The sequence below is a fragment of the Diceros bicornis genome, chromosome 8 (genome assembly GCF_020826845.1).
Source record: "Diceros bicornis minor isolate mBicDic1 chromosome 8, mDicBic1.mat.cur, whole genome shotgun sequence".
In the NCBI taxonomy this organism is placed as follows: Eukaryota; Metazoa; Chordata; class Mammalia; order Perissodactyla; family Rhinocerotidae; genus Diceros; species Diceros bicornis.
The window spans coordinates 56,124,268-56,145,825 of NC_080747.1; the positions used below are offsets into that span (position 1 = coordinate 56,124,268).

Below are 21,558 nucleotides of genomic sequence, written 5' to 3' on the forward strand. Positions count from 1 at the left end.
ATTTGCTCTTCTTTATCTATTTTCCTGAGTGGAAGCGTCGATTATTGATTTTCAATCTTTCTTCTATACATATACGCATTCAATGCTATAGATTTCCCTCTAAGCATTGCTTTCACTGAATCTCACAAATTTTGATAAGTTGTATTTTCATTTTCATTTAGTTTAAAATTGTTTTATATTTTTCTTGAGACTTCTTTGCCTCCTGTGTTGTTTAGAAGTGTGTTGTTAAAATTCCAAATATTTATATTTAAAGTGTGGTTATTGAGGTGCCATAGATGAAGGAGTAATCATATCATTGCCAGATATTTGCCATCACTTTCCTTACATCATATGCTTCAGGTAGAGAAAAATAGAATGAGATTATTCTATTTTTTTGTTTGAAAATTATACTGATGACTGTTGAATAAGAGAAATAATGATAAAATCATTGTTTTAGGAAAATTAATTTGGTGACAGTTTTCTGAATGATTTCAAAGGATTTCAGGTACTTTTGAAGCTGGAATTCTAATAGGAGTACTACTGTGTGGTGTGAAGTGTGAGCTGATGAGAGATCGAACCAGGGTGTTGGCTTTTGAATCAGAGAATAAAGAAGGTATAAGACAACCTGTAAGAAAGGTAAAGGAAAATCTAAATTCTACTTTTTTCTCCATTCTATCTCCAGTATCTAGAAAAATACCTGGGGCATTGTTAAAACTTACTCAAATTTTTTGAATAAAGTCCAGTTGCAGAGTCTTATTCTCACAAAGGAAAACTAGCCAAAGTGAAATTATTTCATCCTGCTAGTGAAGGCAGTAAATGCAGCCATCTATTACACAGATTAAAGACTAGTTCAGAGATATTTAATTTTTTTTCAAAAATAGACCATACTATTAGAAGTCCATACCACATTAATTTATTATAAATAAAGACAATAAAGCAAATAGATACATGATTGCCTTTACTTCCCTATTGGTAAGAATATTCTAGAAAGCTGGAACTAGTTCACAATATCCCTAAATATTCAAGATTAACTATTACTAAATATTTTCTAAGGGACATACACACAAGTTTCATACTCTGAAATAATGTATAATACATATTACAATAAACCTATCAAAACAACTATCTCAGAATCATAGATATACCACTGCTAGGAGATTTGCAGTTGGCATCAGATCAATCCCCTTCTGGGGTTGGGGAAGAGAGACATTACAGGCTTGAGGAGCTATTCCAGCTGCAGAGGGGGACAGCAGAAATTCATCTGAGACGGCAAAATATTGTACCCCAAATTATCATAGCTATCTCAGTTATGGCTCAGGGGGTCTATAATGTGTCAGAACTCTTCTCTAGAACAAGTAAGGGCCCAGGACATTCTAACAAACCTTGAGTTTGCAAACTTAGGCTTGGCATGTAACTTGGCACAGGCCAATATGATCTGCAGGCACAAGATGTGGCTGCACATGGAGATATAAATAATCACATGTAAGGCAAAGCTGGAGTTGAGAAACAAATGTTCCAAGGAAACATTAATCAAAGAGCCCAGGTTGGTAGGCATGCATGTGGAACAGCAGATAGAAGGGACCTTGGGTCTGGAGGGCATCGAGGGGATTCATCCCAGAGAGTCTCCCTTAGGCACCAGATTGGGAAATTTTAGCAGCAACCATGATCTTATCTGGGGTATTGAAGGTGCTGTTAGGAGATACAAATCTGTTTAGACACAAGATGAAGTAACTGAAGTTCCCAAATGGTGACCAGAGCATGGCAATAGGCGATTCTCCGAAGTTCAGAAGAGGCTGTTGAGATCTGGAAGGACTCTTCACAGGAAACAGGTTCCAGCCCTCAGTCCAGGCTCTCAGAGCAGAGCTCCAGTTCCCAGGGAAGAGCTGGAGAGAGATTAATGTAGGCCTTTCACCTTTGGAGACTCAGAAATTATATACTCAGCAACGAAAAATTTGGATATTCTCAAAATTAGGCATAGAAACAACATTTCTAAAACCTGAACCACATGATCTGGAACATGAACCACGTTATCCAAGTAGAAACACTGCAAGAAGATGAGCTATGACTCAGGGAGCAACATGAAACCCAAGAGACAGTGGTGGAACAGAGTGTCCTGGGTCAAGATTTTAGCCAATGGAAACTGGGCAGAGCTAGGAAACACATTGTCAGTGTGAGAACAGTATTTCTTGGGCCATGTTAATAGGGAGGGGAACTTAATTTTAAGTCGTAATATATGGAGATTGAGTAGGATAAATACTTTCTCTCTTGTCTAGGAAACGGCAGGAATAACCTACAAAAGGGTAGCAATTGGCCCCAACTTTAGGGAATTTGGAAGCTCAGAGTCAGGAGCAAAACTGGCACCTAAATTAACGACACCAAAAAAATCAAAGTTTTAAAAGCAGATTTTCTCCTTTATGAATCCATTTGATTGCCCAAGTCAAGTCACAACTGCCCTGTTTCAAAAAATTACAGATGAGTTCTTCTGTCTTCAGATTTGCAGCTTAGGCTCTTTAGATCTCTGTGCGGAACTGAAGTGCAATTCCAGACATTTCCTTCTTATAAATGGCATCAAATTTCTCATTTTGGGCCACTGTGAAGTGATTCTTCCAGTCACCCGCAATCCCTAAAAATAACAAGTAAGAAAACATCTGAAGGAATAAAATATTTCCGTTATGAGGGAAAAGCTAATATATACCAAAATAAAAGGTTAGAAGAGTTAAAGAAAAACTTCTCTTTTATTTGAATATTTTAAAATGTCATTTTTCTTTTATTGTTAATTCTTCCCATTTAGAAAGGTGGCTTATAACTGAACAGAGTCTGACTTTTAAAGATGCATTCTGAGAAGGGTTAATTTTCTTGTCTAAATATATGAGCTGGTACAGTAGTTTCCTGAAAGAGATTCTTTTAGTGTTTCTAATTGTCTTGGGTCATGAATTTACTACCGGACACTGGATCAATGGTCAGGGCATAGTTTATTTCATGAGTTGCTTTTGGAAACTGTACAAGGGCTGGTTATCAGCGCGACAAAACAGTGAAACAGAAAGCTGATTTCCCAGAATTTATAAGTGAGAATAGTAGAATATTTGGAGGTTACTTGTTTTCCCTGAGTCTACTACAGTTATACTGTGTTTGCATTTTAGATAAGAAGACTAGCATTAAAATCAAACATATAACATCCCTGAACCATCTTTATAAGAGTAAAACTTTGGGGTTATAAATTTACATTTAATCTCTTATATGTGGATGCTTCTAAATATTTATTTGAAAAATAAATAAATTTTTAATGGCCAGCCAATGTGCTAGGAGAAAAACATTTACTTTTGATATTTTATGAAATATTAAATATATCTTACTGAATTGCAAGCTATATTAACCCATGATGTCTTGATGAAGATTTCAAATCGTTTAATGAAAAACACTCCCATAAGCAAGTTTGTTCCCTTGGTTATCATACTTTGTTCTATGTTCACCAGATGGCAAGAGCTCTTTGGAATGTATTTGGGGGTAGTGTATATTTGGGATAATATATCTGTAAAGATGTCATTAAAAACAGAGGACACAGATTTTAAAAATAAAGAGTCCTATATAAAGTATTCCAATGATCTTCTCTTTTGAGTATAAATTATATAACATACACAAACACATTTGCTTCACAAAAGTAAGGAAATATAAATTTTTTTTTGAAAAAACAAATGCTGGTCAAAGCCCAGATTTTTCTGTTTCGTATAAACATTGGACATCATCTTTTCTCTCCCTACTACCTTTACTATTGTGTTACTAAATTATGACATCAATTTACCCAACACGGCATCGTTCAAGTCTGAGTGTGCCTGGCCCTTTGTTGATACTTCACTTTGAGCCCTCTTCAGCACCCGTTCACATGCATGCCCCTTGCATTACATTACGAGCTTCTTGAGGCAGATGCATGTGTCATTCATCCTTGCATGTTCTAGAGAATATGTGCTGCATATAGGTGTTCATGAAGAGCTTTTCCTATACGTGAATTAATGAATGAATGAGTATTCTTTAAATGTTTATTGAATGCATAAGTGAATAAATGGATAGATAAATCTTGAACCATTTAAACTAATAAGACTTCCTATTTTTGTATGTATTATTTGTGGTCAGGAAAATATTCCAAATGCTTACATATTATTTACCATAATCCTTCCCAAAACCATGTGTCCTAGGTGTTATCACTTTCTTCATATTACCAGTGATGTCACCAGAGCTTTGTTAGATTAATTAATGTATTCAAAGTCATAGATTCAAGAAGCAGCATAGCCTGGATAAACTCCAGATCAATCGGACCACAAAGGATATGTTCTTTACCACTTCCAGAGGGGATGCAAAGACTCTTTCTCTTATTAGACCAGCATGCACTCTTTTCTGTTGAAGTTGGTGAAACCATAGAATCAAGATCCTGAGCTTATACCTCTACCTCTATACCCTAATGAAATATCATAAGATGGTGTCAATTTCATATGACTGGGGATAAAACTCTCCTGGAAGTACATTCAATAATCTGGCATATTGAGAATTTGCCTTGTTTAATAAAGGAGATTTTTTCCCCTGATTCTTCCACCAGGAGACAGTGTATGTGTGGGTGTGTATGTGTATATTAGTCTTCTTTGTTCAAATTTATAATGGACCATTTACAATAAAAAATTTGCTTTGCCCTCTTACACTAGAGATTATTTTTGAAAAGTTAAATGTAGTGTTTTTGAAAATAAAAAATAAAATTTGAAAACACTAGGACTATTTGCTATTTTAATAAGTTACAGGGGAAAATGATTTAGAGAAAAATTTAACCATGTAACTCCATCAAAATTGAGGATTTTCATCCACATGTTCATAAGCAAAATACATTCCTAGGGTTATGTTTACTTTGTAGCACACCAACTGAAATTCTACCCCTTTCTCTCCAATTCAATAAAGAATATTGAAAACAGAGAGTGGCATTATTAGATGGATAACTTCTTAAATTTGTTTAAGTTAATAATTTGATAAATCTATTATTTTTATCATTAATAAAACATGTTTGACACAAATCACATACAATAAGCCACACTATACAGGATTTTTTTCAGTGGAAGTAAAGCTGTATTTCAATAGTGAATGCCATATTCCTCTATTGTCATCTTTCTAAGTGAAATTTAGATTCCATGTTTCCTATAATTCAGATAATGTTTTTAGGGAGAAAAATCTTCCCATAGGATAAAAAAAAAAGTCCTTTCTCTTGGTGAATCCCTCTAAACAAAGTGACCACTGTTTTCTAAATGATATGGGGTCTTTAAAGAAGATAGTACGATACTGAGTGACATTAGTTTATTACTGAGAAGGAGAAACAGGCATACGCCGATTTACACAAAGATTTAAAAACAAATTTGGAATAACATCAGAATTGACAAAACCACTCCCATTTAGCAGAGTAGTAAATAAGAAGAGAAATATGTATCAAATATTCAAAGTATTCTGATAACAGGGTTACACACATTTTTTCCTTTAATAATCCCTAAGCTAATTCAGCAAGTTCTTGTGGTAGGTATTTTTAGTGTCCCTATTTTACAGAGGAAAAAAATTGATGCTAAAACTGGCTAAGTAACTTGGTAGAGACCACAAAGCTAATCCTCATTTCAGGGTAATTATAAGAAAGGGAAAAGAGAAATTAAACTCAGCAAAATATTCACCTTTGCGCATAAAGGAGGATTTGCTGTGATCCATCACTGTAGTTGGTAGATGTGTATAATTCACCAGAGGGTTGTCCTTCATCATTTCAAATGAGGTATGGTGGATGATCTTATCCAAAATGTCATCATTCAGATCCTTCTCTAGAAATCTAACAATCTTCTTGATTTCCTGCTTTGGATTCTATCAGTGGGTAAAGAGATACACCCAAGAAAATGGTAAACCAGTAAATTATTAACATAATGTGAAAAACTATAATATTATTTCTTAAAGTTGACTCTGAATATTGAATCCATATTTGGTTGGGTCTATTAATAATTTTTTTAAAAATTAATCATAAAAATTAAAAAAATCAATTTATATTGAGGAAAAATAGAGTTAAAATGTTTTGTTTATTCTAAATCTTATATTTTTAGTTTACATTCAAAGTACAGTAAGAACAAGCCTTGGGCTAAATAGAAACAACATTTAGAGAAAAATATCATAACAGCTATTTTAAGCTTAATTTGTAATCAGATTTGAGCTGTGAATGTTTTAGGCACCTAGCATCTTTTTATTCTTCCTGCCTTTGTTTTTCTGCTCTTAATCAAAGTTTCTTTCTTTTTTTAAAAAACAATATTTAAAAACAAAAATAATAAATTCATGGACAACTTCAAGTATATTTACCTTAAAGTAAATACTGATTAGACCCTCTTGGACATAAATAATTAAAAGTAGACTCCAATGAAGTTGTAAAAATATCAAGACCTAAATTATTCACTACCCTTTGAGGATAAAAAGAACAAAATCTGAGAAATGTGTCATCTTTTAGATTTCAGTGACATAAATTTAATACTGTAAATTTTTAAGAAGCTAAACTAAAATTTGCATGGATATGTGTACAGAGATTTTGAGGAGGTGATATCTAAACCGATTTGCAAAAGATCAGTCAGAATTTACCAAGATGTGTGGTCTGCTGGGGTTTTGGAGGGTGAATTTCCAGTAGAGAAAATAGTTAAAACTCTTGGAGGTATAAGATCTCACAGTGTGTTCAAGGGAGAAAAAAAGCAAAGTGGTTGGAGTTAGGTTTGAGTTGTTCATAGGAGTGAGAGAGACTATAAAACTGGGAATATGAATTGAGAGAAAATTGAGAACATCCTTGGATGTCCTGTTGAAGAGTTTGTACTGTATCTGTTATGCAGTAGGGAAGAAACAGCATTTAAGTTCGCGTCCCATTAGCTGTGTGTAGGTGTGTGTGCATGTACGCATATGTGTATGTTTTGGCAGGCAGGGAATTCCCTGCAAGGGAAGTTTTGGCAGTATTTTCATGTATCAGACCACTGTGAGGGTAGAATGACATAGCTATTTAGGGATGTCAGTGGTTAGAATGAGCAAAATGTCAGAAATGATGATAGGGGAGAAAAGGCCAAAAGAAAAGTTAGTAGTGATACTCGGAAAACACATAGATGGACAGGCAAATAGACAGTAACTTCTGTTAGCCACTCAAAGTGTTTGGAGAATAATCTGGCCACTGCCAAAGTATCAATGATGATGTTAGTTTATAGACCCGTGGAAGTTCAAGCAGAGAGTGCTGGCTCCAACTGTATCTTCTTGTACTTTATTTCTCTTTCACCTCATTGATTAAGAATTTATGCAGATACTCATAAACCTGATGTAAATTAAACTTCTTTCTGAATTTTTTTCTTGATATGTAATTATAATTTTGTTTTTTTGTTATTATATTAGTCTTCTTTACAAAACATTGTCTAAAAATGACTGTAAGACAGGAGAAAAACATTGTCTATTAAGTATGATGTATGTTGCAGATTTGGGTGGGATTCAAAATATGTGGATATGCTTATAAAACTGATTGGGTCAGACCATAAATCAATATGAATGAGTTGATTTGAATAAAATACTTTAGCTGAATAAGGAGAGAAATTGTTGACCCAAGAGTGTGAGGTGGGAGACAGCATCATTTGTGACTCAGAATTTGGATACTAGCCCAGGAAATGTACTTCTTCATCTTATGGAGATAAGGGACTATATTCAGAAGCTAAAATTGCTCTTTTCATAAAACTAATGAGTGCTACTCTGGTGTCCAGGACGCAAAGAGAGATAGTTGGTACAGAACGACAATTTTTTCTCTTATGAAGAATTCATAACTTAACTCTGGCTAATTAAACACTCAAGGGATATCATCACTTTTTAAAAGTGATTTTATAAAACCACTTTAGTTTTGCAGCCATGTATCACCAGTAACTTGACATTGATTGCCTCAAGCCCTGAATAAAGGAGCAATGTTAAGGTTTAGACAGCAGATTCCTTTAGGCTGCAAACAAGTATGATGGAGGGTGGAGGCCTGGGCAGAGCAGAAAAACTCTCTTTTTGATAAGATGTGAGAAATACCCTGGGGGGTTCTCAGAAATACTTGGAGCAAAGGAGAATTTACATGGGGCATGATTTCTGTTATGCAAAGTAGGATTGATGTCACTAAAGTGTTTATTATTACTGCTCACTCATTCATTCAAGCAATTAATTATTTGGAAAAGTGACCATTGAGCCCCTGTTTATGCGGTAGGTACTATATTAGGTACTGCAAATACAGTTACAAAAATGATAGATATTGTACCTTCTATCGTGAATCTGAAAGTCTAAAATGTATCTTCATTTGTATGCTTAGGCTTTTACAACTAGAGGAACACAGTTTCCACATAGTTTCCAGGTGTGTGTGGTTGGCTAATTTAAGTAAAATAGCCCCGAATAGTATTGCAGTAGTATTTGAATGAATACTAGTTCATACAAGAGATTAGATGAATGCTTTTATGAGTCCCTGAACTAAGAGGGAGGTAGTAAAAAGGTAAAGGTGGGGGACACATTTGAAAGAAGTAACAGGTAGGTCATGTGAACCGATGGGATGTTCAGGATATATTGGAACCATATCCGCTATATGGAAGCCAAAGAGAACAATTTACTCTCAATCTTTGAAAACTGAATGGACAAATAACATCATTAACCAAAAGAGAGAATAAAAGAAGAAAAAGGTTACTTGCTGGAGAAAGAGAACAAAGCTGAGTTTAGTTTGAACATACAAAATTTCAGGGTCATTTTAATAAAAGCATGGGTTTGAATTCAGGGTAGAAGTTAAAATGGAGTTTTTGGGGAGTCATTAGCACATAAACAGATTTGATGACAGTGGGCATGGACGCGATCACCAAAATACAGCAAACAGCTCAAAAAGAAAAAAGACTAAGTGATAGATAGAGAAGTTAGAGATCCAGAGGAAAACCATGAGAGTGTGACAACCTGATAAATGTAGGAGAGAATTTCAAAAAGAAAAAGTACTCAAAATACACACAATGGTTAAAAAAGATTAGAGGAATAAAAATGCCATTGATTTCACAATTAGAAAGTCGTCAGATCTTGGCAAGATTTGGGTAAGCAGTCATGGAGAACCGGCAAAGCAATCATATCATTTTGGACTCCATAGATTAAGTTAAGAAAAATATATATTAATCCCTTTACCCCGGGATGTAGTGAAGGAATTATCCAGAATGAATTTCTACCATTTTACCTCTTTCATATCTTCATAGTGCAAGAAAAGTATTGGATGTTCTTCCTTTTTCTTCCACCAGCTCTTAACATGATTAAACCAGGAACCATAGGCCACTAAAACCAGAGAAACAGTCTATTTCCATAGCATTCATAAAATTAGAGGTTTGTTTCTGAACAATAAGTCAAATTGTAAAAACATTTACAGAAATTTAGTAATCAAGGGAACTGAGAATATAAGGCCAATTAAAAAAAAAATAAAATCAGCCATTTATGGATGTACAAAGAATCAGATTAAAAAAATGTAAAGTACAAAGGAAGCATTCTAAATGAAAATACATTGACCTCCAATAGGTTCTACTTAGCCTCACATGTGAGGAAATACTCATGAAGTACTTATGAAGTACTCATATCAACTGTTTATCTGAGTACTATAAATATACATCTAACAGATATAACTAATAATTTGGGCAAGTTAAACAATTTCTATTGTGAGCAGGAACTAAGAATGGATTTCTAGCAGTTGAAAAGAGATTTGAGAATATTTTTATTAAGCCAATGTTTAATACCAGGTTCATAGTAAAATATTACATGCATTTGATTTAATTTTTTAAATAGTATTTGAATACACTTGTTACCGACTTGGAAAAATAAGTGTTTTGAAAGGAAAAGTCATACCAGTAATGGTTAATAGTGTTATTAGAAATAAAAAATTATTGGGCCAGCTCCGTGGCTTAGCGGTTAAGTGCGTGCGCTCCACTGCTGGCGGCCCGGGTTCAGATCCCGGGCGCGCACCAAAGCACCGCTTCTCTGGCCATGCTGAGGCCACGTCCCACATACAGCAATTAGAAGGATGTGCAGCTATGATATACAACTATCTACTGGGGCTTTGGGGGGGAAAAAAATAAAAAAACAAAGAAATGAAAAATTATTTATTAATTTTAAGCCAAGGCCCACCTACCATTTCCAGTCAAGAATCTCTCGAGATAGTCTTCCCAGGTGCCAGGAAAAGGTTCCATATTATTCATTAAGTCAAAGTGGTAATATGAGACTGCAACATCCTTGGCATTTCGAGCCAGATAAATCATCTGCAGGGGGAGGAAGAAGAAAATTAAATGGATGGTATTTGATTTAAGAAAAAAATTAACATATAGGCAAGTAAAACAACAGATTTGAAATCTGTGAAATTAAAAACAAGAAAACAGAGAAAATTAATGAAACAAAAAACTGACTCTTTATAAAAAAAATCAATAAAACATCTAGCATGACTGACAAAAGAGAGAAGATACAAAAAACTAATATCAAGGAAAAAAACAGGTGGCATCACAAGAAATATTACATCTATTAAAATAATAATGAGTATGAAAAGATGCTCTACATCATATGTTATCTGGGAAATGCAAATTAAAAAAACGAGACAACACTCCACACTTAGAATGACCAAAATCCAGAACACTGACAACATCAAATGCCAATGAGGATGTGGAGCAACAGAAACTCTCATTCGTTGTTGGTGGGAATGCAAAATGGTACAGCTACTTTGGAAGACACTTTGATAGTTTCTTACAAAACTTAACGTACTCTTACCATACGATCAACAATTGCACTACTTAGTATTTACCCAAAGAAGTTGAAAAATAAAGTTCACCCAAAAACCCGCAAATGGATGTTTATAGCAGCTTTATTCATAATTGCCAAAACTTGGAAGTAACCAAGGTGTCCTTCAGTAGATGAATAGATGAATAAACTGTGGTACCTCCAGACAATGGAATATTATTCAGCACTAAAAAGAAATGAGCTATCAAGCTATAAAAAGATATGGGAGAATCTTAAACACATATTACTAAGTGAAAGAATACAATCTGAAAAGGCTACATACTGTATGATTCTAATTATATGACATTCTGGAAAAGGCAAAACTATGCAGGCAGTAAAAAGATCAGTGGTTACCAGGGTTGGGGGTTGGGAGGGATGAACAAGTGAAGTACAGAGGATTTTTAGGGCAGTGAAACTACACTGTATGATACGTAATCGTATATATATGTCATCATACAGTGGTCCAAACTCATAGAATGTAGAACACCAAAAGTGAACTCATATAAATTATGGACTTTGAATGATAATGATGTGGCAATGTAGGTTCATAAGTTGTAACAAATGTACCACTCTAGGGGGAAATATTGATAATGGGGAGTCTATGTGCGTGTAGTGGCAAGGGATATGTGGGAAATCTCTTTACCTTTCTCGCAATTTTGCTGTGAACCTAAAATTGCTCTAAAAATAAATAAAATTTCTGTAAAAAATAAAGTCTGTTAAAAGAAAGAATAAGAAGGGAATAGTATGAATAATTTTTCATTACAAAATTGAATAACTTAGAATGCCTCAACACACCACAAACTAGCAAAAATCAGCTAAGATGAAATAATTTGAATAGCCCCATAATTATTGAAGAAATTGAATTTCACATTTAAAAGTTTCCAAAAGCCAATATTCAGGCACAAATGTTTCACTGGAGAATTTTACCAAACGATCAAATAAAAACTGACATCGTTATGTTGAGTTTTCAGAGGAGGCCAGACTATTAGGGACAGTAGTGGAATAATAGTAGCAATATTGTACTGAGATAAGGATCCTATTGCTACACAACTTTGGAAAATTTGAGTATGTAGGTTTAGACTCATTGATAATAAGTAAGTTATAGTACTTACTTATAAGTAAGTAAATGAAACATTTAAGCAATTACTCCCTATGTGTGTGAGTAAAGGGATAGGGCGACATTAGAAAACTGACTTGCGGTCTAGAGTGTACCTTGCAGTTGTTCTCCCAGAAAGACTTAGGAAGGAGATCAATTGGTAGATGTGTCTTCACAAGGCGGGGTGATGGATTCTTCTCTAATTGTTCTATACCTGGGAAAATTTAGTTTGGTATATAGAGATATTAGAGTCTCCAAGGAGCCTGTGTTTCCTTATTTTCTCAACCAACATTTCAAAATATTTTTGAGCAGTACATAATGCTGCTAAATTTTGAATCAATCACAGACATTATTCATCTCGATTCTAAGAGGCAATATTGTGTAATGGTCAAGGGCATAAATTCTGAGGTTAGCCTCCTCAGGTTCAAATTCTAACTCTATCACTTACTCATCGTGAGATATTTGAAAGTATTCCAATCTCTATGCTTCACTTTCTCCACCTCCAAAACAAGGAGGAATAATATCAACCTTAGCAATTTGGGGTTTTATCATATCTGTGCATTGTTATAAATAATTATAAAAATATTTTCTGCATGTCAAAGAGATATCGATAACTAGTAATTCTTGCATGGGCTACTGTTTTGCATCAGCTATTGTAGTATTAGATGCTGTTATTTCTGTATAGCATCAACTGTTGTATCTGCATTTTCATTATTTCCTTTATGTGTAATATATATTCAATATATACATATACATGCAAAACGAAAATGCTGTGTAATTTTTGTTAGCTAAACTCTCCAAAGTCGTATGACAAATAGGTGGTAGAACTTGGTTTCAAATTAAGTCTTTGGATAAGGGATATATGAACTTCCTTGAGGAGGAAAGTATCTATTTATTTTCTACATTCAAAACTAGGAAGATCCTAGTGGCCTGAAACTCACCATGTAAGTGACTTGGCCAATCTGAAGGTATTTTTGCGGTAAAGGCATACTCAGAGAGAGAACTTCTGACATAGACTAGGGTGAGCTGGGCTAACACTTTTATCTTACTATTCTTTTAATAGACTCAACACCCTTTATCTTATCCCAGATATATCTGTTAATGATGCCACCTCCTTTAGAGTCGCCAAGACCTAAAATCTCAATTATTGTTGTTTCCTCCTTCAAGTTTCACATCCAATAAATCTTAAAGTCCTATGCATTTTTTCACAATAAATTTATATCCAGTCTAACCTCTAGATTACCTATTAATCCTACATTATCTTCCCACTTTTGCATACAAAGGCACACCTACACAAAATTGTATCTGACTCACTCATTCGAAGAAATCTTATGCTTCATTTACAATAATTTATGACATATGCTAAGAAGCCACTCAGTCTCTCTCTATTAAAACATCATTTTTAAGTGTTCTATGTAACACTTATTTTCGTTTAATAGTTTAATTATTTGTTTGTTTATTGTTATTTCCTATGCCCCTTCCCCATCCCCACCCCTAAACATACACATTAGAATGGAGATTCCATAAGAGCAGGGATATAGTTTGTTCTGTTCACCAATGATTGTTTTGCAGAGAAGAGTGCATAACACATGTTGTATTCAGAAGAACCCCTTAATATCAAAGCAGATAGGGTTGGTAAACTTAGGGAATAAAGATACAAGCATTCCAGTTAAATTTGAGTTCCAGATAAACAACAGAATCATTTTAGTATAAGTATTTCTCATGCAATATTTGGGAAGTACTTATACTAAATAAAACAGCCACCTATCCGAATTTCAAATTTAATTGAGTATCCTGAATTTTATCTGGAAACGCTAACTATATACACTTAAAATTCCACCAGGTATTTCATTATGCTTCTACTGACCTGGTACCGACAGCCTCTTTACCCAGCATATAGAAATGAGAAATGTAATCTTCCACAACTCACTCTTCCTCTATGCCCATGACATGAACTTTTATATCTGTTGTTTTATAAAGTTTTTCCCAGATCTGTTGTTCCTCTTTTCTCCCTCAACTTCATTGAAAGATTTCACAATGTCTTCTGTCTTGTAATTATTTTGCTATGTGAGGTCCTTTAAATGAACCCTTCTTATACACAAGTATGAACGTTGGGAATGTGTAATAACATCACAAGTATCCACATTCAGGCTCCAGAGTAAACCTGAGTGGTAGTTTACCCTCCTTCACCTGCTGAATCTGACCTATGCACTGTGGTGATGCAACACAGCCTCAATCTCCAACCTCAACCCTTGTCTCCCACCAGCAATCCCTCACTCCTTGTCCCTGATTACTTTGATTCTATCACTTTTTCGTTTCACACTTTTCTATGGCTCTGGAGTCTTAACTCACTCTTGCACTTATTTTGGTTGCTTGTCTCAGAATAATTCTTTAGTTCCAAGCTTTAGTATTTGCTCTCTGACTTCAGGCAACCACACAGAAGGAATGACGCCTTCCTAGTTGATCTTTCTCTGCCGATGGAAGTAACTAGTATGAGAGAGAATTTGGATTCTGCTCTTTAAATTGATATACACACTCACCACCATACTTCTGTCTTCCTATCCCAGATTTCCAGCAGCATTTGAGAGCCACGCCTCACTTCTTGAACCCTTCTCACTTACCTACAGGACATCATACTCTTCTGATTCTCTCTTAGCTCACTGAATATTTCTTAAGAATTAATTACAAGCCCTACATAATCTATCCCTGTCTAATCTCCAATTGTTCTGCATTTCACTTTTCCTTTTTTTCATTGCTGTTGGTGGTGGTGGTGGTGGTTGTTATTGTTTTTCAGTCCCTGGACTACATCAAGATCTTTTCTGCATCTAGATCTTCATACATAATACTTCACCTTCTTGAAATATGATTTCACCAACTATGTGCATGGCTTTAGGTCTCAATTCAGAGTAGATATCCCTAAATATCCAATCTAATTTATTGATTATTTTATGTAGCCTGCAGCATGGTGCATAATTCTTTAGAAACACTCAATAAATATTGTTGGAGTAAAAAATGAATTATATTAATAATAAATTTTACATTTTAAGAGGCATTGGTACTTCTTTACTAATTTAACTACAGCAATGTCCTAAATTAGGAGCTTATTGATCTAATCTGCCAAATTCTACACAATAAAAGTCAATAAAAGATAAAGAACATTTTTTATGTTATCAACAAAATTTTTAGTTATTTTCTAGAACAAAACTCTTTCATCTTTGGTTATCGTACTTGGATATGCAATGGACCAAACTACAGTTTCTCTATAGGCCTTGGTTATTGTACTGCTTGCAAATTTTCATTTTATGTTACAAAGTCTACTCCATTTTCTTTGAATGGAAGTCACAAATACAATAATTAATATGCTATGTATATAATATTACAAAATTATAATTTCCAGGTGATTCAAAATTACCTGAAGTTCTTAGTTCAGAGAGAGCCATTTCCAACATTGGAACTTTAGCAGTTATAAAATCTCGCTTACATTTTTCAACATCTCCACCATTTAGAACCATGTCCGCAATTTCACTAACCCAAGTGGTACCTGTGGCAAAAAGCAACATTTTTTATAACAATCATCTAAATCTGGGGGAAAAAAATATCTGTTGGAAGCCTGTCATCTTAATACATTCTATTAGAAAGTTAATTCTACAGAATTTCCCTTTCTGTGCCCCAAATACCCATTTTAATATAATCAAAGTAGATGGCTAGATTGACTGATAGGAATATTAATTTTATTTAGGATGATAACAATTTTATAGAGAAGTTGATTTTTAGGCAATAAAGGTTGAAGTCAGACTCACCTTTGTCAGACCACAAAACTCACCTGATTTGGGATAAGTGACTATCACGATGTCATCTGGCCTGCTGCGGAACTGTTTAGTTTTTTCCCAGTTTTTTGCAAAAGCATAGACCATGGGATAGCCATGGACCATCTTCAGGTCTTTTCTCAGTACGTCTTTTAGGGGAATCATTTCTGTACCAGGTTGTACAAATACTTGTTAGAATATCTGCTGACAATCAAATCGTGGAGAAATAAAGAGGATAAAAATCAGAACCAGAGTAACTAACGTTACTCTTAAAACACTGCAACTTGACACAAAGTAAAATTGACCTTTAACACACTGATCTAACTACAAAGGGCGTTTTTGTGGCTATAAAGCTGTAGACGGCAAGCGCAGCAACTGGTTCAGTGACAAGCAGAGCAAAGGTCTTTAGTGGAAGCTTCGGAAAGAAATGGAACTGCACGTCTTACTTTGAATTAAAAACCACTTTTCACAGAAATAGGCTAAAAAATATCTGGACCTAAGGTAAAATAAATCTATCACTCATCATTACACTTCAGTTGTATCTCGTTTTTCCTTACAAGAAATCTGTTGTCTTTCTTACCTGTGTTCTTTTGTACATAATGCCTGTTTTCTCTTCCTGCTTATAAGATTTTTTTTCTTTATCACTAGTATGGAGTAATTGAATTATGATGTTCCTTGATGTGGTTATTTTCATGGGTTTTGTGTGTGTGTGTGTGTGTGTGTGTGTTTGTGCACGTGTGCATGTGTGCTTCAGGTTTATTGAGCTTCCTGGAATTGTGAGTTTACAGTCATTATTTCTTTAAATAATATTTTCTGTTTCTTCCTCTTCCTTCTGAGACTCCAGGACACATGAAGTTGTCCACGGCTCACTGATGCTCTAATAATTTTTTAAAATCTTTTTCAATCTTTGTATGTTTCATTTTGGATAACATTTATTGCTATGCCTTCATGTTTGCTAATCTTTTCTTCTGCAATATGTAATCTGATGTTAATCCTATCCAATGCATTTGTATCTCAGACATTGCAGTTTTCATCTCTAGAAGACCATTTTGGGGTGAATGAATGATGAGACCTGTACTTGTCATCCAGAAACTCAGAAGATCTTGGGGATAGCATTATTTCCCAGTTGGTGTATAAAGGAATGAGTGACAGCAGAAGTCAACATAGTATATTCAGATATTAGACTTGAGTTTCACATAATAAATGGAATAGTTCTCCCTGAAACAATTTATTCTATTAATTTGTTAGCAAATTATTTCTTCCCAGATTATGTAAAGGTAAATATCAATCCCAAACTCATTTGAACACTTATATATTCTGAATTAATTGAGGAAAATAAACGAGGCTCTCTTTTTCTTTTTTGGCTCCAGAATGTAAAATTTTGTAGCAATATAACTCCACTTACCGACGGTTGTTATGCATATAGATTATTATGGGAAAGTAAATAAATATTGAGGACACAGATTCTATTTTCATACTGTCTACTACAAATCATATAGACAAATCTGTTCCCCACATAATAAGTGATTAACATTATGTTACAAACTTATAACACCATTCCTGGTTCCATTTCATGTCTTAGCTCATCTTTTTTCATTTTTTTATTTATTTGTTTTAATTTAATTTGTACTATTGTTTTATATTTATGTAATTGATTCATAATAGCTATCAAATACAGTCCATGTACCAGCATCATGTACTGTTGGCATCACCTGAGAGAGTGTTAGAAATACAGAATCTCAGGCCCCAATCCAGAATCAGAGACTATAGTTTAATAAAATCCTCAAGTAACATGCATGCACAAGAAAATTTAGAAAGCATGACCTTAAACCACATTTAATCTATTCTATACAATATAGGGTGTATAAAAATGATTTATCAAAATGAATTGTGTCTTCTACAAAATAAATTGTATTGATTGTGCTTAATATATATTGTCTCTAATCAATACCCACCTTGAAGATAAATCTTACTTTCATTTTGTAGTTGAGATTAGGAAGCTGAGCTTCAGGAAGTCTGCTCAAAGGCACACAAGAAGTGAGTGGCAACTCAGAAATAGTCTTCAATTTTCTCAGCTCTGCTCACTTGGCCTTACTGCAAATCTACCGTGAGTGGGCCCAATCCAGAGTTAAAAAATTTCTCTGGTTTATCTCATTCAAATAAGGGTGTTCACAGTTTGTAAGGAAATTTTCCTTTGACAACGCAAACTTCCCTCTGACAAAAAACTCAAGCTCCTCCAGCTGCAAAAATGTTGTCAGAGAAGGATGGATATGAGTAACAAGATGAAAATAAGGCATTTGATTCTCAATATATACGAGTCACATCTGGAAAGTGGGTGTAACCAACTCAGGAACCTAGGAGTGTTAGTTCTGAATTAGCTAGCATTGCCTCATCATGACCAGTGGGTGATGATGAGTTCAGAATTATATGGGTAGATGGGTGCAGGGGTGTGGCCTGGAAGACAGAAGATAACTAATGTTGTTGAGTCAGACTCTGGAAGTTGGTTTATAAATGATATTTACTTTAAAATATACAAATTACTTCATAAAAAACTTTTAAATCCTACCAAAAAGTAACAAACAATTTTATGTGGTTATATTCTATAGTCTACATGACACCACTAGTCTTCCTATTTAAGCGGAGCCACAGGCTGAAAATTAAACTGTCTAAAATTGGCTTTCAAAGAGATTAATGGAAAAAAAATGAAAAACAATGCCCCTCTTAGGAGAAACTAAGTCATTTGACATTAAAACTGAATGGTTGTTTTAGTGAGAAAAGAATATTTTTTTCTATTTGTCCCACCTTCACAAAGTCCAACTCTATTTAGTCCACATCAAACACCAGCTACTGAAATAAATGTGATAAATCACATATTCTATATTTTGGAAAGTGCCTTAAAGTGATTTGTGTGCGTGTGTGTGTGTGTGTGTGTGTGTGTGTGTGTGTGTAGGGGTGGAGAGAAGGTGGGAGCACAAAAGTAAGGACTTGAAGTGGATTCCTTTTTCCCTTATGATGTCTACAGTCTCACGAGAAGAGCCCAAATCCTGGCATGCTTCAGAAGAGTCCCACTGAACCCAGAAAAGTCACTGCAAGCCTGAGACATTCTGCACAGCATAAACAACAGCAATGAGTTTCCTGTGGGAAAACTGGAATTAGGCAAAAACATTCAAATTACAAACACGTGTTCAGAACAGAAATCATTCAAGGAGCACAGTACCCTGTGGATGCAAGATAAAAACTTCAAGTAAAGAGATTTAAAAAACTAAATTTTACCTCATTACTTAATCCCTTTTTCCAGTTTTCATTTTCAGTCAGTGGTGCTGCTGGGAGCCGGCGGTAGTCCTGAATGGGTATGGCAAGGAGAAACAGGGGAGGCTCACTCCTGTCTCTGGGAAGAAAAATAAGTCCAAGGATATGATCTGAATGTAGTAATCATTGACTTTACGGGCAGTAAAAATATAAAAAGTTTGAACTACATACACACAAAGTCAGGCCCTGCTGTTTCACTAGCTGGAAGGAGCCAGGAAGCACTGAGAAGGAAATGGATCAGTCGGCGCCCAGAAGTAAGCAAAGTCAGAGATTGCCTAGATTTGAAGGTTCCCATAAGGCCTCAAAGGGCCTGAGAGAAAGGCACAGCGAAAGAACCTGACAGGTGGGTGCATGGAACACTGTTCCTTCTCTACAACTTATAAGAATGTCGTCTAATAATTTTGCTCATGATGAAAAGTCATTTGTGTGTGTGTGTGTGTGTACATGTATGTTTTCATCTGGAAGAAACTGGAGTTTCCAACATCACGGAAAGAGCAAACATATACCGAAGATGAAATAATTTTGACAGCAGAAACAGAGAGGGCAAACTAATGTTTTCAGAATGCACTTGCTTTCTGTCACTCTAACCATTTCTACAACCTCTCAGGTTTTTTTTTTTTTTTTTGTATTCTGAGTCACATATACACAGAAAAGGAGTAAACAAGAAGCTTGCGTGTGAAGGGGAAGAAATTTTGGCCCAGAAATATGCTTCTGTTCTCCACTACCTCAACCAACCTATAAGATTCTCTTATGCTCTAGTTGCTAAAATCAATCCTTTTGTTAAGGGCACTTGTCTCAAATTTAGATACAGTTATAACCGCCAAGCCCTTGCCCTGGTGATTCTACCTATATAGGCCTGAGGAAGTCAAATAGTCCAGAAAGAAACTATCACACTCTTTTAGACTCTCCATTTTACCTACAGATTTTTAAGGAAATTTTAAAAAGAACATATTTGTGTTTTTAAAAGATGTTGCCAACAGATTCCTAATTTTCTTTGCCAGCCAGTGGTTATGTGTGTGTGTTTGTGTGTGTGTGGTGGGTACAAGTGTTGAGAGAGAGAACACAGGGAAAAGGCATTTACATGCACCTAGTATAGTTGTATTTTATTGCTGTCATGGGAATCCATAATCCTTCTCAGTGCATCAGGTACACAAATCTGGAGAGCATTGAGATCCATCATATTCTGGCTTTCTTTGATTGAGAATCTGGAACATCTGGTTTTTCTAAAGTGTTTTCTAAGCCAGTTTGTTCATTTTTTTGTATGGTTTTGTGGCTCTATAAACTAAGGTTTATTTTTGTTTGTTTGTTTTTGATAACACATAAAGTCATTAGCTCCCACAAATCACTTCCTCTTCCTGCCAAACTTCATGCTATCAAATGACATGTTCCAAAGACACAGGGTCAGTAGAGTTCCACCACCTGCAGCAGTGGAGCACCAAAAACAAATTTTCAGTTGGGTTTACAGATTTCTGATTGGAAATTAGCTTTTGCAGTGCTAGTTAAAAACCAGTTAATAGGGAAGACAATAATGAACATCCAGGCAGCCTGCAATCAGGCAATGTTTGAGGACTCATGGAATTATACCTCAGTCTCTCCTAAATAAACGTATCAGTGAGCTAGATGATTGTGCCATCCCAGCCACATTAGTGAAGCTATGCAAAACAGCAGTAGGCCCACAGAATTGCTAAATCAAGAGTATGCACTTTGTGAAGTTTGTACTAATTCAAATTTTCTTTAGCAGAAATATCAATGCAACTTTTATCCATCCTAGTGAATAACATTTGATACGGTAAATCTTTGTGGTGTTGTATAATGTTATAGGCAAAAACTGTCATCTCATTATTTTAATTGACATTTCTTTAATTACATCAGAGCTTGACTTTTTTAAGCTATTCTGCTTTAACGTTTTTTTTAGAAGGTAGGTAAACTGTTATTAGTCTTTTCTTATCTTTCCATTAAAATATTTGTGCTGTTATAATTTTAAGAGCTCTCTATGTATTAAGAATTGTGCAATATGAATGGTACCTCCTGGAATTGTGAAGTGCACAACATGCACAACTGTACTTGCTAGTGCTAAAGACCAGCAATGATCTTGACCCTTATAATGCACTTCGTAAATGTTTTGATGAATGAAAGGCTTTTAGATTTATGTTAATAATCTAGAATTACATGATATATTAATAAGACATTTTAGTCCTAGATATAGAAAATAGATTAATTTTATTTAGTCAGTTGTGCTTGGTAAATACTAGCATGCAATTAATCTCACATGATTTTATCTCTAATTATCAATTTGACCCAAAGTCCAAGTAATCAGCCTTCAGTGAGAACATAGTACAGTGATGAGATCATGAACTTCAGTATCTGGAAGATAAACTTGAGTTTAAACCCAGATTCTGTCACTTGTTCCTTGGTGGGTAAACACTATTGAAATCAAAATGAACACAAGAGTAAATTCTCATATACAACTACCACTAACCAAATATATTCTCTTCTTCCTCAAGAAAGGAAGGTTTCTTTGGTTAGGCAAGACAAGGTCCTTAGTGCTATGAG

General features: G+C 34.8%; 1 protein-coding gene across 2 annotated transcripts; it reads right to left on the bottom strand.

Moving 5' to 3' along the window:
- Positions 1-878: 878 nt before the first annotated feature.
- On the bottom strand, positions 879-20,443 carry SULT1B1 (sulfotransferase family 1B member 1). Of its 2 annotated transcripts, none has more exons than XM_058547216.1 (8): positions 18,970-20,443; positions 15,714-15,863; positions 15,303-15,431; positions 12,007-12,104; positions 10,160-10,286; positions 9,221-9,315; positions 5,670-5,850; positions 879-2,602 (listed from the first exon to the last, which is right to left on the bottom strand). In XM_058547216.1, the coding sequence occupies exons 2-8, from the start codon at positions 15,859-15,861 to the stop codon at positions 2,490-2,492; spliced, it is 891 nt and encodes a 296-aa protein (XP_058403199.1). In that variant the 5' UTR covers positions 15,862-15,863; positions 18,970-20,443; the 3' UTR covers positions 879-2,489. The 2 variants fall into 2 exon arrangements, with proteins under 2 accessions (XP_058403199.1, XP_058403198.1); XM_058547215.1 differs by having other exon boundaries at positions 15,714-15,897.
- Positions 20,444-21,558: the final 1,115 nt, after the last annotated feature.

Excerpts from the sequence above, each read along its gene's own strand:
- SULT1B1 (XM_058547216.1), bottom strand. The coding sequence starts at position 15,861 with ATGATTCCCCTAAAAGACGTACTGAGAAAAGACCTGAAGATGGTCCAT. Across the intron at positions 12,105-15,302 it reads CTCTGAACTAAGAACTTCAG|GTATAGAACAATTAGAGAAG; the intron begins GTAATTTTGAAT and ends AAATTTTCCCAG. Across the intron at positions 9,316-10,159 it reads GAGATTCTTGACTGGAAATG|TGGCCTATGGTTCCTGGTTT; the intron begins GTAGGTGGGCCT and ends CTCTGGTTTTAG.